At 51.5% G+C, this 15038-nt stretch overlaps 1 protein-coding gene across 3 annotated transcripts in view; it reads right to left on the bottom strand.

Moving 5' to 3' along the window:
- Window positions 1-967: 967 nt before the first annotated feature.
- The window catches only part of SLC41A1 (solute carrier family 41 (magnesium transporter), member 1), a 20959-nt gene continuing 6888 nt past the window's right edge, over window positions 968-15038 (bottom strand). The window contains exons 2-11 of one of the 3 annotated variants that reach the window (XM_009327353.1): window positions 14738-14845; window positions 10736-10807; window positions 10317-10461; window positions 10074-10220; window positions 9785-9964; window positions 9339-9486; window positions 8623-8702; window positions 7660-7794; window positions 6508-6656; window positions 968-4795 (exon numbers count right to left, since the gene is read on the bottom strand). In XM_009327353.1, coding sequence (XP_009325628.1) covers window positions 4610-4795; window positions 6508-6656; window positions 7660-7794; window positions 8623-8702; window positions 9339-9486; window positions 9785-9964; window positions 10074-10220; window positions 10317-10461; window positions 10736-10807; window positions 14738-14845 — 1350 coding nt within the window. In that variant the 3' untranslated portion in view covers window positions 968-4609. The remainder of the gene's footprint in view (window positions 4796-6507; window positions 6657-7659; window positions 7795-8622; window positions 8703-9338; window positions 9487-9784; window positions 9965-10073; window positions 10221-10316; window positions 10462-10735; window positions 10808-14737; window positions 14846-15038) is intronic. The other 2 variants (XM_009327355.1, XM_009327356.1) reach the window with 2 other exon arrangements.

The following is a 15038-nucleotide window of genomic DNA, read 5'->3' as shown; positions in this document are numbered from 1 at the left end:
CATGCTCCCCAAAACCCCCAGACCCAGCCCCATGCTCCCCTGCACCCCCAGACCCAGCCCCATGCTCCCCTGAACCCCTGGGCCCTGCCCCTTTGCAACCAGAAGACAAATGAAAGTAATCCACACCACACACACACGTACATATATTTTTCAAAGCCACGCTACACCGTTGTTGGGATTCCTTCAAGGTCTTAAGTTAATGCCAAAATGTTTCTGTCGGAAGCGTTCAGTAGCTTCCCCCATCCCTCTTTCCCCCAGCCAGAAAAGGAAAACACAACCCTGTCCCCCAGGGACCAAGACATCGAATGAAATGACCCACCCTGTGCCCAAGCACCCTGAGGTTCAGGGGGTGTGGGAAACGACCTGCAACTTGGGGCAGCGGGGCCCAGGGCCAGAGGAGAAGCCGGAGCCAGCAAGGTCTTGGTGGCTGCTCCCCAGTCCCTGGCGCTGCCAGGGCTTTGTTTTAGGACTCTCCAACAAGATCCTTGTTTGGGCGAGCAGCCGGGAGGCACAGCCCTACAGGAAAACAGCCCACAACAGCAAATCCCGCAGCTGGGGAGGACGGGAGTCCTCCGAGGGCCACTAATTCCTGCAAATTCAGGGGCTTAGTGTGCAGAACCCTTTCGTCCCACATACCTTAATCAACAGTCACGGGCAGAGAGGCCGCACGCGAGCCAGGGCAGGACTTCTGTACACGGCAAGCGGCCGACGACAAACCCCCGCGGGTCCTGCTGGGAGCCCCCGTGCAGCTACCTGGATCCAACCAAGGGCACGGCCGCAGCCAGCCTGGTAACCTCTCATTTATGCTAATCGCACAGTTTGCTTCGTGCACAGCAATTTATTCGATTTTCTTACCTCTCATTCCACTGCGTATCAAGAGAGTTTCAGTGTCAGCTAAAATAAGCTGCGAAATGTGAAAGTGTGAAAGACCTTTAACCACGTAGAGGCGTATGAAGACACCGCAGTCCACATAAATAAATGTCATCTTTATTTAACCAAATATAATTTATCAGTTAAGTTGACATCTGTCAATTCAGTTATAGGAACTATAAATAATTAAGACAGTCTTTTTCCTTTAATAAAAAGAGTAAACCAGTATTTTTCATTTGCAGTCAGCTGTATAGTAGGCATGCATTTGAGTGCAACCGGTGGGGAAAAGTTTTTGACCATCAATATTCTTCAATTTTACCTTAGATTCTTCCCTGACCTATTCCCCGCACACACCTTAGACCTTATCTAAGTGTACAGACACCACCATCCCCGCAGCGTGACAGCTCTCAATCACCTCTGGGGCTCTTCATTTTACAGGAGACCATGAATGGTAGATTCTTCCTCTGGGGAATCTTTTCTTGGGGAACTAAATAGTGATGTGACACCTAAAAGACCAGGAAAGTTTCTCATATATATATTTTTTTTAATGAAAAAAAAAATATATATATAAAAAAGCTTAAGTGTTAATGGAAGGAAGTCTCATATCTATTCCTCAACATTAGGCAGAGAAATCAGGTGAGCAGCAGAGAATACTCCAGAAGTCCCTGGGCTGAGACTTCGGTACAGTAGGGTGCGAGGGTTGGTTTGTTGGGGTTTTTTTATTTGGTGTTTTTTTTTTTTTTCTGAACAGAGCTTTGGCCAAACGAGATCCGTGAGAAGTCACGTCACTAGGGTGGCGAGCACGAGGGTCAGAGCTACTGCCACAAAGGACACGTTGCAAAGATGGGGAAGGGGAAAGCAAGCCTGACGTTACATTAGCAAGGCAGAAAGGGAAAAGCCATCTCAAAAACGTATCACCTGCTCTTCTGAGGGTCTGATCGCGAGCAGCCCGACAGGGCAAGGACCCCATCGCTGCCTCCTGAACACTGCAAACAGCTTCGGCAGGAGGAGGAGGAGGAGAGCTCAGTGTACACCCGCTGAAGCAGGAAAGGATTCTTCTACAGCTTCAGAGAGGTCCTGAGCAGGCAAGAGCCTGACTGCCGTTTGGTTTGGCTACACCTGCTCCCGTGGCCTTCCAGAACTGGCTTCCCACTCACGGATCCTGACCTTCCTTTCCAGCACGCTCGTTTCCAGAGTAAGGACCAGCTCTGCAACCAGATCTCTGGGTTGGGACAACGCCCGATCCCAGACTAACTTTGGTCTTGACTTGGACCGTAAGAGGTGCATTCAGCTCTTTTCTGGGGGGAGGCAGGAACCGTTCCTAACGAATCACTCCTTACCTAAAAAGCAACACTGTCTGCACTTAGGCAGGGCTTTGTGGAGCTCAGCTAGTTCTGGCATTGTCCAGAGTAACAAACAGATCTTCCCACCTGGCCTCATTTCAGGTGACGATCAGCATTCCCAGCACCACATCGCACCGTCTTCCAGCTGAGCAGAGACGCCCAGCCTTGCTGGGACAGAAAGCCAAAAGGAGAAGACGAGCATTGGTTTGTATGAGAAATACAGAAGTTAACCTAAAAGAGGAAATTAGGCCGATCAAGGATAGTTGTGTTCTGCTGTGAGGAACACACTTAAAGCAAGAGGAAAAGCAGACAACCAGAAATCCAGCAGCTTTCAGGTTATGTTCTGGAGCTGCAAATAAGTAGGACAGGCAGCGTCCAGACCAGGGGCAGAACTGCAGCACTCTGGGCCTGCACAGCTAAAACGAGAGCTTTGCTGGCACTGCAGGGTCAGGATGCAAGGTGCCACTACGCCCAATACTGTAGGCATTCCCCCAGCGTTTGGGAAGGTACTGGCAGCTCCCCAAGCTTTGGGCAGTGCAGGACTGAAATTAGGCTCCATGGGATGTACTGTATTCTCTCCATCCTTGACAGACGTTAAGAGCTTTCCCCCCACGCACGCTTATGCATTCAATTTATATTCGTGCATTAGAGCCTGTTTAATGGCGCTCTCTGCCTGAGCACATCATTTAAACTCAGCGTAACTGGGTGAAGGTTCCAACTCAATAAGACCTGCTTACATCAAACTGCACTCAGTTTACTGAATTGATTTATATCCAAATGGGAAAACTAAAAAGCATTGAGTGCCGACAGCGTTCAGGAAGATCATCTACAACCGCCTTAGTCACACAGCCAGAACAGGTTTTCTCTCCTTATGCCGCTGCAGACTGCGGGAGAGTCCTTCCAACACGCACTAGCAGCAGAAGAGAAGGGATCTCGGCCATCACCGAGCTGAACAGCACAAAAAGCGGAGGGGAAAGAAACAGAGCAGGGAACCCTGCACTCGCAGTGCTCGGCCAGCGCCTGCGAGCTGGGCTGTAACCCCGATGCCAGATTTTACATGCCTGCTCAAGGGCAAGCGGGTTCCTTTGCTACAGTCCTGTACAGAGAGCTGCGCCAAGAACCCGGGCTTCAGAAATCTGACTGCGTCCGCTGGCCTGTTTTCCGGCTGGCGCCTACACATACAGAGAAATCCAGCGGCTGAACGTGGATGTCCTTTTCTAAGAGACACCAAGAGCCTGATGCTCCCGAGCTTGAAATGCCTCAGGCTCAACTGGGAGAGGTATCGGGTGGCTTCTTCCCAGCTGCAATGGGCCCATCAGCAGCACTCAGCAGCTGGAAGAAAATCTTAACACACAAAATAGGATCTATTTTTCCATCCACCTCCCCAGGAAAGAAAAGTCAACTGAACTGAGCAGGCTGCCGTGAAAATAGTGCTGTGCCCATACCAGCACAAAGGAGAGGCTTGCACACAGCATCCATGACGGCTCCGGCAGATCCTCCAGCGGAGCACCGGCAGGCGGAAGGGGAGAAGGACAGATGGGGAGAGCTCACGGCCTCTTCAGACAAAGCGCAGAGCACATCCCTTTGCCTGCGGCGGCAGCTGAACTCAGTTCACCATGAGAGGCAGAACAAGTAGTCTGCAGTTTGAGATGCTGCCGGATGGTTGGCAAAAGGGAGCCTAAATCTGTCAGCAGAGACCAGCCTGCTCACAGCCAGGTTTCAGGGCTCTGCAGTCCTCAAACCCGCCATCACTCACTTTCCTCGTGGGCACACAGGAATGGGTGTTTCGGCACAGAGGACCCCTCCTCGCCATCTTCGCTAATCCCTCTACCAGAGACTCGCGTGCTTTGGATGCCAGGCACAGGAGAGGGATTCAGAGAGCAAACACAAGGGAGGAGGGCGACAGGGCAGAGAAGACAGGAGATACCCCACGCCCTCATCCGTGAGGTTGTACTTTGCTAGAAGGTGCCTGTTCAGTAAAATAAATCTGAACCTTACCTCCAGCATTTAAAACGCTTATGAAGCGAAAAAAGCAGCCCTTCACCTCTAGTGACTGGGACAGGGTGGGCTCCCTGCGTGATCTGACTGATCGGTATCTTCACTGCAACCTTGGTTCAGACATAACTACTATGAAATTGCACTTGGTGATTGTCTCGTTACACTTTTTTTTGTCCTTCCTAAAACTAGATTTATTTTCTGTACAAACTTGGCTTGAAATATAAACCACATAAAATTCCCATTGAAAATAATGAGAATCCAGTATCAAAGATGAAGTCTCAAGAGAGACAGGGTGGGGAGAGGAAGCAAAAGAGAGCAAGGGTGGAGGAAAAGAAACAACAACAACAAAATGAAAGGAGGAGGAGAGCTGTGACAAGGGGGGGTGGCAGCACGGAGAGCTAGTCTCCCACATCGGAGTCCCGGTCACCGATGAGCCAGAGGACGTGAAAGCTGAGAGCGAGGAGACCTGTTCCAATCAGGTCCCCCAGCGCTGTCAAGTATGGGATGGAGAAGTTGTCGGGATCGAGGTCCCTGCCCCACATCCAGTGCACCATCCAGTCAGCAATGTACAGAAGAATGAGAACCTGGGAGGCAGGAAGAAAAGAGCCACATCAGCCACAGATCCTGACCTCTGCAATCCCAGCTTCGGGGAGCATCAGCTGGGGCAACTCCAGCTGGGCAGGCCGGGCTCAGCCCGAGGGCACAACCTCAATCCAAGGAACAGAGCTGGTGGCAGGTCAGAACCACCTCGCTGAGCGCTGCACTCCAGGCATTTAATGCAGGCTGCATCCCCAAAGCAACAAGTACAGCACAAAGAGGAACTTGGCGAGTTTCAGTGGGCCCCTGGGCATCCAAATCCCCTGTGTCCTTAACAGCCTCTGCCCTATTCTTCTTTAGCTTCACATGTCACCATCAAATTTAGGCTTAGAAAGGAGAACACTTTCTGAAACAAACACCAAAAAGTCTAAATTTTGCATCTGTTTTCAGATCTAACCAGAACAAGCTTGAAGAGATATGGGACAAAGAGGGACTTGGAAGCACGCAGGATGCTCAGGAAGGGACAGCAACGCCTGGCCTCCAGAAATAAAAAAAGCAACTGCCCGGCAGCTGAAACTACCGGCGCGTGATGTTCTCCCCCATCTGCTTCAACGCAGCGAGAGGCTCGTATTGAAGGCTTCTGTCTAAAGACAGAAGAAATCCGCATTGGATCCTCTCAAGCCTTACGTCTGGGACAGGGATTTGAACTGGCCGCAGCCCTGTTGCTAATGCCTCTGGTGTCTCCGGGGCTGGGAGGGTCTCGCTCAGGACACAGTGGAGCTCAGGACCACCGCAGCCAGCACGCGGTGGTCCCTCTGCTGCCAGCTGAGCTCCGGTGCTCCCAAGCCTGCAGGCTGCTCACAGCAGTGGCTCTGCAGAGCAGCTGCGAGCGGAAGCCCCCTCCAAGTGCCCAAGCACCCAGCAGGAGTTCACAACCTAAATTTAGCCTCCTGGATGACAGCACTCTGCTCTTGCCTCTGATGGATGCTCTGACTCATTTCCTCACGCTGGCCTCGGTTGTTGATTTTAGGGGACACTGAAACCAGGCACAGCTTCCACAAGCGGAGGGGGTGAGCAGGGGGGAGCGTAGCTGGGCTTAGTAGGAAACTCCCTAACCGGATTTCTCTCCCTGCCCTCCAACACAGGCAGCCAGACCCCTGCAAGTGGCCGCTGGATTTCTGCAGCATGAATGCCCTGGTCTGGGCACGACACTCAGAACAGCCATCGCTATGGGCTGACGCAGCTCCTGCGAGGAGACCAAGAGCCCCGTGCCGCAGGTCTGGCAGGTCTCTACCCTGCAGGGGAGGCAGGGAAGGGGCAGGACAAGTCACACAAGGCGTGGGGTCCCTGCAAATTCCACATCCTGTTTTCTTCACCAGCAGTTTTAAAATTGCCAAAGCACCTTACAGGACAGATTAACACACAAGGGGTAAACACTTCTGCTATCAGAAGGACTTAAAAGAGACAAAAGACAGATTCAAAACTTGCCAAGAATGGTAGGAAGGAAAAATTGTGTGTACAGGTATCAACGAAGAAGGATTTATTCAGTTCGATACCAGCTCATTTGACAAATACAAATCTACTTGGCATACCTCTCTCCAGCACATAAATCTCTTGCCTAGGGACAGGGTATATCGCAGTGCTTTCAGCAGTGTATTTATGACTTAACTGGCTGAACAGGTCCCCACTGCAGAGGATATGGCAGCGTCCCCTCATTCCAGCCTGAGGGGTTACAGCCCCCGGAGGGGCTCCAGCTTACCTGGAGAAGCGCAGCTGTCATGTAGAAGACTATGAAAATCAGGGTGAGTGTAGTGTGTCCACCTTGCATGGAGCTGATGGTGTAAAGGAAAACCAAGTGTCCAGGCACCACCAGAAGAAAGAGCACGCGAGCAGAGCGAGAATTCACATCTGCAAGGAAACAAAGATGGAGTTCAGGCTTAAGATAGGCTTGAACACACAGTAACTCTGCAGCCTCCCTGGGCTCCAGGGGAAAAGGCAGTACAACTATGGTCAAATTGGAAGCAGGGACCAGCACGCTGCAGATTTAGGCTGAAAGGCAGCGCGCTGAATGGTGACCCCACTGTCAGGATGCCCAAGGACTCTTTGCACCAAGCTCGGTAGGAGAGCTTAATTCTGTCCTCAGAGCAAAAGCCGTTCTCGGATCTCAGCTGCCAAAAGTACTCAGGTCCCATCTCTGACCGTGCTCAGTACGGAGCTGTCAAGAGTTTACCACAAACATCGAACTTCCTCGGAGCTCTGTCTGCACCTCGTCTGGCGATCAGTTTCCTAACAGATCACCACCACATTGGAGACCTCTCGCCCCTCCTTCCTCTTCAGGGACAGCCGCGGCCCAGAAGGCCGGGACCCAGGCTGCAGGCTATCAAGCCTCTCTAGGAAGCTTGGAGAGCAATAACCTCTGCCCGCACTCTGTGCTGGAACGCAAGTTTAGGCTGTGCTCTGCCACACAACTGCCACAAATAACAGAGCTGTTAGGAAGCCTTCGTAAACGCGAAGATTTCTGTTACTGCAGCTCTATAAGCCCAGCAGAGCTGCAACACTCGAGCAGCCTCAAGGCAGGTTTCGGTATCCTGGACACATCTGGAAAAGATCTAGAGGGTGGAGGATTTACAGTATGAGACCATCAGGGCACGGGACTTCTGCACCATGCTTTCCTCATCCAGCAGGGCTACGTCCTCTCGCACAGCGGCTTTGCTAAAGGTCTGACCGTCTCTAGAGGGCAGGCCAGGCCAGAAGACCAGCCGCATCCGTGAGCTGACAGCTGCCTCTGAGCAGACCTCAGTCACCATTTCCTGTGACAGCCTCCAGCGGCTGTCACAGACACCTTTAGCCAGCCAACTGCAGCACCCGCTGCTGGCAGAAGTCGATATATTTCGACACCCGACTTGCTTACCTGAGCTGAAGAAAGTGCTACAAGGGCTGGGGCACTTGCGAGGGGCTGTTTCGGAGCCATCTCCAGGCATCCCACTCATGTGCAGGTAAGTGGAGATGCGACTAGCCTGCACTGCCACCAGGTTGCCACCCACACCTGCGGATAAGGAGAGAGCAGTAAGATGACGTCTCAAACACTTTAAAGAGCAAAAGCTATTTTCAACAGCCAGCAGATCTGGAATTGCCAGGTGCTGAAATAACGTAGGACAGTCTATTTTTGACCCGAATTCCATTTTTGCAGGATGTAAAGAGCTGAGACAAAGCACACTGTTCTACGGTTTCCCCTTAGGCCCCTTAGTAAAATAGATGCAATTCTATTACTGCAGCTTTGATTGGAAGAGATACGTGAAACAAAAAAATGACAAGTCAGCCACCAAAACAGACACAGGAAGTTTAACACTATTATTTTTTGCATGAGGCATAACGAAACTGTGGAACCCACTAGCCCAAGATGCACTGGCTCAGAATTAACTCTGTTTATTGCAAAAAGTAATAAAAAAAAGGAGTTTCCCTGGTTCATTAGGCAGAAAGGAGGTCAAAGCTTTACACCAGAAGCAATTAGATTTCCTGATTCCGAGTTGCAAATCCAAATCTTTATGTCAGCAGGTGCCACAAGGCACATATCTCGGAAGATGGGGGTCTGGTCCACCAGCCAGGAGGAATCAGGAAGTAAAGACAGCTTTTGTTGGGCCCCTGGAAAATGTGTCTTTTAAGGCAACAGCCTCCCAGGCCAGTCACCCTCTGGTGAAAGGCTGGAACCAGAGTGAGCCACGCTGTTGTGAAGCTTGGGTCTAACCACCACGTCTCACTGGCAATCAAAAGGGAATTAGTCTCATTAATCTGCCTGAAATAAGGCACACGGGACAATTCCACTGTCTGCCAGGAGTCTCCAAGAGCTGCAATACCAGAGTGGAAAGGAACTCACCATTAATAACCGGCGTGAAGACAGCCATCCCAGCAAAGTTTGGATCTGAGACTGTTCTGTCCAAAATTAAACCCCCAACACTGCAGAGGGAAGATTGAAGAGGTCAGTGCTGAAAGCTCATTAGGAAATACTCACACAAAGCACTGAGGGGTCTCTCTGTTGCAGTGTGTGCACCCAAGGGTGATGTATACACCTATTAACATGCACTTATGGTTGCGGTTGTTGCACATGATTTTAAGCCTCAATATTTGATAACAGAAGACAGTTTTAGCAGGATCTTTTCTCATTGCTGCCAAAAACCATCAAGGACCAAATCCCCTAACGTACAGTTTACTGCAACACAATAATCAAAAGCAATCCTGCCCTTCAGAGGGCAGAGAGGGCTCTTGTGCAGAAGACTGCTAAATGGGATGTGTGTTTACTCCATGGCCATGCCAGAGTCTCCCTGTGCAGCAGCTGGGACATTGCTAAGGCCCTGGATTCCAGCAGCCAGGTACTTAATCACTCCTGTGCCTCGGGACCTAGAACCCCGTGTTTTTGTCTAGAAAACACAAAATAACTTCCAGTTTCCTGGCAATCTGGACTGTGGAAGCAGAAGAGGTTTGGTCCCCTCTTGTTCCAGAACCCACCAAGGGCTAAGAGGTTGAAAGGGCCGGGGGAAAGGATGTGTCGTCCGTCTGTGTTTGGTGGAGAGGAACTCCTCCACGCCTTCCTACCTGCTAATAGCCATTGCGATAATGACTGGCTCCCAGCCAGAGTACAGCACCTCCCGAGTTGCTGCATTCTTCTTGGCCACGATGATCCAGATGGGCAGCAGAGCTATGAAGAAGGCGCATACCAAAGGATTCACGTAGGCTTTGCTCTCTGAGGGGGAAATAAGCAGAGGCAACAGATCAAGGACACATCCCGCTGCAGTGAGGTGGGGTGCTACCTCAGCGGAGCTCATCAAACCTGCCTACAGACTGCTGTCACCCCTGGATTCAGAAACTCCAGTGAGGGCAGGCAAACTAGACCAGACCAGCCTCAGCTCTGCAGGACATGGCTTTTCCTTCTCCTGTACTCACAGGGGCTTTATCAACAGATCCGAGTGAGATCTCTTCAATGTCTAACTGCTCATTCCCACTTTCCCACTCCTGGGCAAGACCTCCCAGTGTTGCTTCACCTCTGGCTGAACCTGGCTGAGTCACATCCCTTGCATCCCAGCCGCCAGGGAAGGAAGGTGGAGGGGAGGGAGGAGGAAGTCTAGCATCTACAGCTGCAGCTTTGCACTGAGGATCCCCAGCTGGTGCTGACAGTACAAAAGATGAAATCCAAAACTGAGGTAGCTTCCAGGCCAGCCATCCTATATACCCCGAGAACAGGAAGGGCAAAGGAAGAGGGTGAATTGCGAGGGAGATGCAACAGCACGTGGAAGGACCAGAGTGAGACAAAGGCCTTTTGTTGCTCCTCACCCAGCTCTTTGTACAAGCCCCAGCTGATTCCTGAAAGCAGAGCCAGGGTGATGAGATCCCCCAGGCTGGCAGCAATTGGTGTGGCGACATTATCAGGATTGATCCCCATCTTCCTGGAGCCGATGATGACCCCAATCATAATCATGCCTACAGCCAAAAAGAGGAAGAAAACAGGATGAGACCAAGGACAGCCCATCATTGTAGGAAGAGGTGCATGGAGGGCGTGCAGGGTCTGTCTCTCACCCAGAACAAGGGAAGCAATGAAAGCAGTAGCCACACTGCTGGCACAAAGCAGGACAGCATGGTCAATGCTGAAGTGCCCATCTGGGATCCATCCGAATATCACTGCTGCGATTGAGGCCAGGAAGCCAACCACAGTAGCCTGAACCTGAAAATAAAAACTAGACAGTCACCAAGAGAGCAAAACAGTCCCGGGGTGAGGAAAGAGGGAAACACCACCCAGGGTACCACCATTTCAGGTGGATTAGCATCTAGCAGGGAAACACCAAGTCTCACCTATAGAGCAAACCGTTACGGTTAGATGACTGTGGGACCAGAAGCTGACAATACCAAAAAGCAGGCATTTAAACCTGACACTTGTCACAGTTGGCTTACACCAACTACCAATACTCCCACTTTCTTCTCCTTTCACATTTCCTTACCTGTATCAGAGCCATGTTCCCTGTTATCATCCTCCAGAGCTCTTTGGGTGTATCCATTTGGCCAATATTAGCCTGCAAGAAGACATCACAACATCATTAAAGACTGACAGCATTTTGCATTTGCTACCGGTCAAATTCCTGCCTTCCAGCTGCGCAAGTTTGTGCCAGGAACAGGAGTAATGACCTCAAATCCTTCTCCTTCCCAGCTGCAGGAACGGGCCGACACTCTCCGACGTGGCAGGAATGGAGCCAGACCCACTACAGAGGGGGTTTTGAGGGGAGCGTAAAGGGGAATCGACGTCAATAGAACATCTGATGAAAATCTTGCAAAAGCAACAAGATATACTTTGTCCCCATGCAGAGTCACGCACTGCTGCTTATTTACTCATTGAATTCACTGCACTGGTGATCAAGCCAAGCCTGGCTCAGGCCCAGTTGGATCATGCTGCCCCTCAGGTCAGCCAGCCAGGAGGGAAATAGGGGTGCACAGACTCCCAGGTCAGCTATCTGCGTGCCCCAGCTCCGATACGGACCAAGGCCAGAGTAGCATCATGTGGGCAGAGGAAGCTGGCAGAAAGAACTACTGTTTCAGTTAAAAGCTGAGTAAACAAGGCTAATGCCACATGCAGACCTACTGAGTAGCGGGAAGCAGCCATGGCACACGGGTGGGTCATCTGGCACCGCTACAACTGCAGGAGATGCTAATCAGACTAACCAGAACAGATGGGAAGTTGCTTTAATTCCTTGGCATACGATCCAAAATAACCCAGCAGAATCACTGCAGGTTGCTGGTTATTGCAGAGCATAAGGGTTCTGCTCTTCCCTAGCACCGTCTAGGTCATGGAAAGAATGGGTAGGCAGAGGGTATAAGCTTATATCCAATCTTGTATTATCAGAAGCTGATGAACATGGAGAGGAAACAAGTTTGTCACTATGAAATCCTAAGGGAGAGGCTCAAGCAATCTGCAGTGGTAAACGCATGTTGGAGTTACTGGCTGACAGCGTCAAATCGAAACTTTTGCTCAACAATACAGCAGCAATTTCTGCCTCTCAGGTTTCCTTGCTGGCCTCTGCAAAAAACAAGAAGTCAGCGATCAACCAATTCTTCTGCTCTCCTTACTGCATGCGCTTGAGAGAACTGCCAGCTCATTTCAACCAGCATTGAGACGCGTCCATCTCTGGAGTGAATTTATTCTGGTCAGTTTAGTGGAGGAAAGAATGGGGAAAAAACAACAAAAAGTTGACTGGAGTAGCACTGAGCACATCCAGCACGGGAATTTGAGCTCCATATGAAGCCTGACCTTAAAATTCCAGCCACATGGCAATTAGGTGGGGATTAACATAACCTAGCTGTAGTCACTGGCAACAGGATTTTAATCCTTTAACTAATGGGAGAGTTTTGCTTCTTAACTGTGAAAGGAATTTCTGAGGTGCCTTAATGCAGCACTAATTAGAACCCACAGTCTGAGAAACCACTCCAGGCTGATTTCCTGCGGAGAGAGCACGAGACCCACGCCGTGAAGCCCTAGTCAGAGGGGAGCTCCCTCCGCACGCCTGCACGTGGGTCCCCCATGCTGAGGGAAGAACAGGGCAAGGAAAGAAAAGGAAAGCCCAAGAGATCGTCCTGTCCCACCACACGCAGATACAAGGAGGTAGAGTGCAAGGCTGTAGGGGATTCGTGTAGAGGCAGCACAGCCTTCCTTCCTGCCAGGGCAAAGGAAAACAGAGGACAAAGCCTGGGTCTTGGCCCACGAGGCTAATGCCACCCCACAGCCGTCTGCTCAGGGGCAGGAGGAGGCACCAGGAGACCAAGCCGGTGCAAGGGCAGCAGCCGCTCGGCACAGACGGGCAGGCAAGCCGGACGAGTGCTCTCTGTGCCAGTTTCCTCGTGACCCTGCTGCAGCCACTGGAGCAGATAGGGGAAAGTTTTGCATTCCTGTGACTTTCTGCACAGTCTCGTTTCTCTGCCAAGCCTGCCCCAATGTTGCTCCGTGCCAGCCCCATAAGGGAAGAGGATGGAGAAAACGGAGGCCGCAGAAGTACTGCCTTTGTCCCAGGAGAGGCAAGTGCTCACCCCAATAAGCCCATGCTCAGAAAGTGCAAGCTGGCCAATGCCGAGGGAGAACGGCCTGTGTCTGGGACAGCAAGGATCCTGACATGATCCGAACAATAGACAGCGAATAAAACAAAGGGATTTGTTTCCCAGAACGAAGGGGCAAACAAAGCTCAGCCTGCCACACAAGCTGCAGTGCTCAGGCTCTGTCCCTGCAAGCCCTGGCACCGGAGCACAGCTGGGCCAGGGGCAGCGCGAAGCCTCCCAGCAGCTTTGTCCTCCCCAGCAGCGCCTGGAGGGAGGAGACCAGCACCAAGGGGAAGCAGCCACAGCCCAGCTTTTGCCAGGTAGTGCTGGCACGGCCATCCCCCAGGCAGCTCAGCGCCCTGCTCCTTCAGAGAACGAAGGGCAAGGGCTGAATCCGTGAACGAGGTGGTCCCCACAGTTGGCAGGAATCGGCAGGCAGGGGCTGGGGTGCAGAGGCCAAGCCAAGGGCTAGTCCAGGGAAATGCTGCTTGCCTTCCTGCTCTCCAGGGACTGCAGGGACAACCCCAGACTCTTCAGAATATGATGCCCATGTGCCACCGGTCCAGTGGATGAGAGCAGCATCCCTTAGGGTGCATACAGGGAGCTACTGCATGAGGGGCAAGAGGGGCTGCAGGTGACAAAGGCTGGATGAGCAGCTCAAACTGTTGGCTCTGCTGCCTTCCAGGAACGCACCAGAAACCTTGGGCCTCAGAGGCCAACAAGAAGCTACTGAGGAGCAGAGTCACAGCTGGCATCACCTCATTGCTCAGGATGGAAGAACGAGAGAGGACCCAGGAGAGCAGATATACAGAGACCTCTTCAACACTCTCCTGTGCTTTCTCCTGCAGCAACCAGTAAGGGGAAGGCTGAGGGGAAGGGAGCATGCTGAGAAGCAGCTCACTGCTAGCTATGCTTGCTGCTACCGCCCAGGCAGACAGTTCTCCATCCCTACATCTCAGCGAGCGGTTCCTGAGCAGCTCTCGGGCCAACGCGCGTCTGCTCCTCTGCACTGTCAAGGCCAAGACTAGGCTGCTTGCTGCAAGGGCTCTCTCTTCCAGCAATTCACAGCACAGAGGCAGAGGAGTTAAAAGCTTGGCAGCAGGCAGCTAACACCTTGCAGATGTAAGATTCAAAGCTATATGTACTCCCATCATGGGAAACACAGGAAGATCAGGCAGTCACTTGCTGTCATGCTCAAACAGAAGATACTTTGCAGAAGGAAGGAGTATTATTGTCCCCATTAGGAGAGGATGTCAGTCTCTCTCCAGTGCCACTCAGCTACAGACTGCTGTGTTATAGAAACATTTAAACACAAAGCAATTCATTTACAGCTGGACTAACACAGTATTTGAGGAGCTAACAGAGCCTGCCCCCGTCTCTCACAGGGAGCTCACTGTTTCACAGGAATCAGACTGAATTCTAGCAAGAGAAATGCCCAGCCATGCCTCTCCATCAACTTCAAGAGGCTGTCAATCCACCTGCTAGCTCTCACTGCAAGGTCCCCTCTGTTTTAGCCTTTCCCGTACAATTCTCTCCAGGCTCTCTCATCTCCTAGCCCTCCAGGTTCACCTGGCTTGTTTTATCCTGCGTTGATGACATGCCTGCACCCAGCTGCCTCATGAAGAAAACCGGATCCAAGCACTCCAGACATTAAACTGCCAAAGCCAGCTCACGCACCGTGCCTCCAGGCCCACGAGCAGCCATGACAAGGAAGTGAACCGTCAGCAAAGCTTAAGGACTATTAAGCCTTCAAATCTGATCGGTCCAGTGGGATGAAGACACCTTCCCAGCATGCTAAACTCTAGGCTCTGGTTTCAGTGGTCACTGACCTCACAGGCCCGTGCACAGAGAGATTTTTGTCTGCCCAGCCACCACACATGCATATGTTCCCCAACCAGGTATCCTGCTCCCTCAGTACTCACAGCTGTCGACAGGCGAGACGCCAGAGTCATCTCTAGGTTCCCCTTCAGTCCCAGTAATGCAGGTACTAAGATAAATACCTCAGTCACGTATTTGAAGACGTCCCAGTGCTGCAAGGTTAAAACAAAAAAAGACCATTAAAAGATAATCATGGCTGTTAGAAACCTTTGCTTTGGACTGAGTGTCACTTACTCATCCGCCTTTGCAACCTGGCACTGCTCGCATGTGGCCCTGAGCAGACAACCCAGTTCCCCTTCTGGTGCCACAGTTTGAATTTTGCAGCAATTTTACTGTTTTTGACAT

This window comes from Pygoscelis adeliae, unplaced genomic scaffold, assembly GCF_000699105.1.
Source record: "Pygoscelis adeliae isolate BGI_AS28 unplaced genomic scaffold, ASM69910v1 Scaffold197, whole genome shotgun sequence".
In the NCBI taxonomy this organism is placed as follows: Eukaryota; Metazoa; Chordata; class Aves; order Sphenisciformes; family Spheniscidae; genus Pygoscelis; species Pygoscelis adeliae.
Note: the sequence above shows the minus strand (reverse complement) of the source record. Positions and strands in the feature narration are given on the sequence as shown.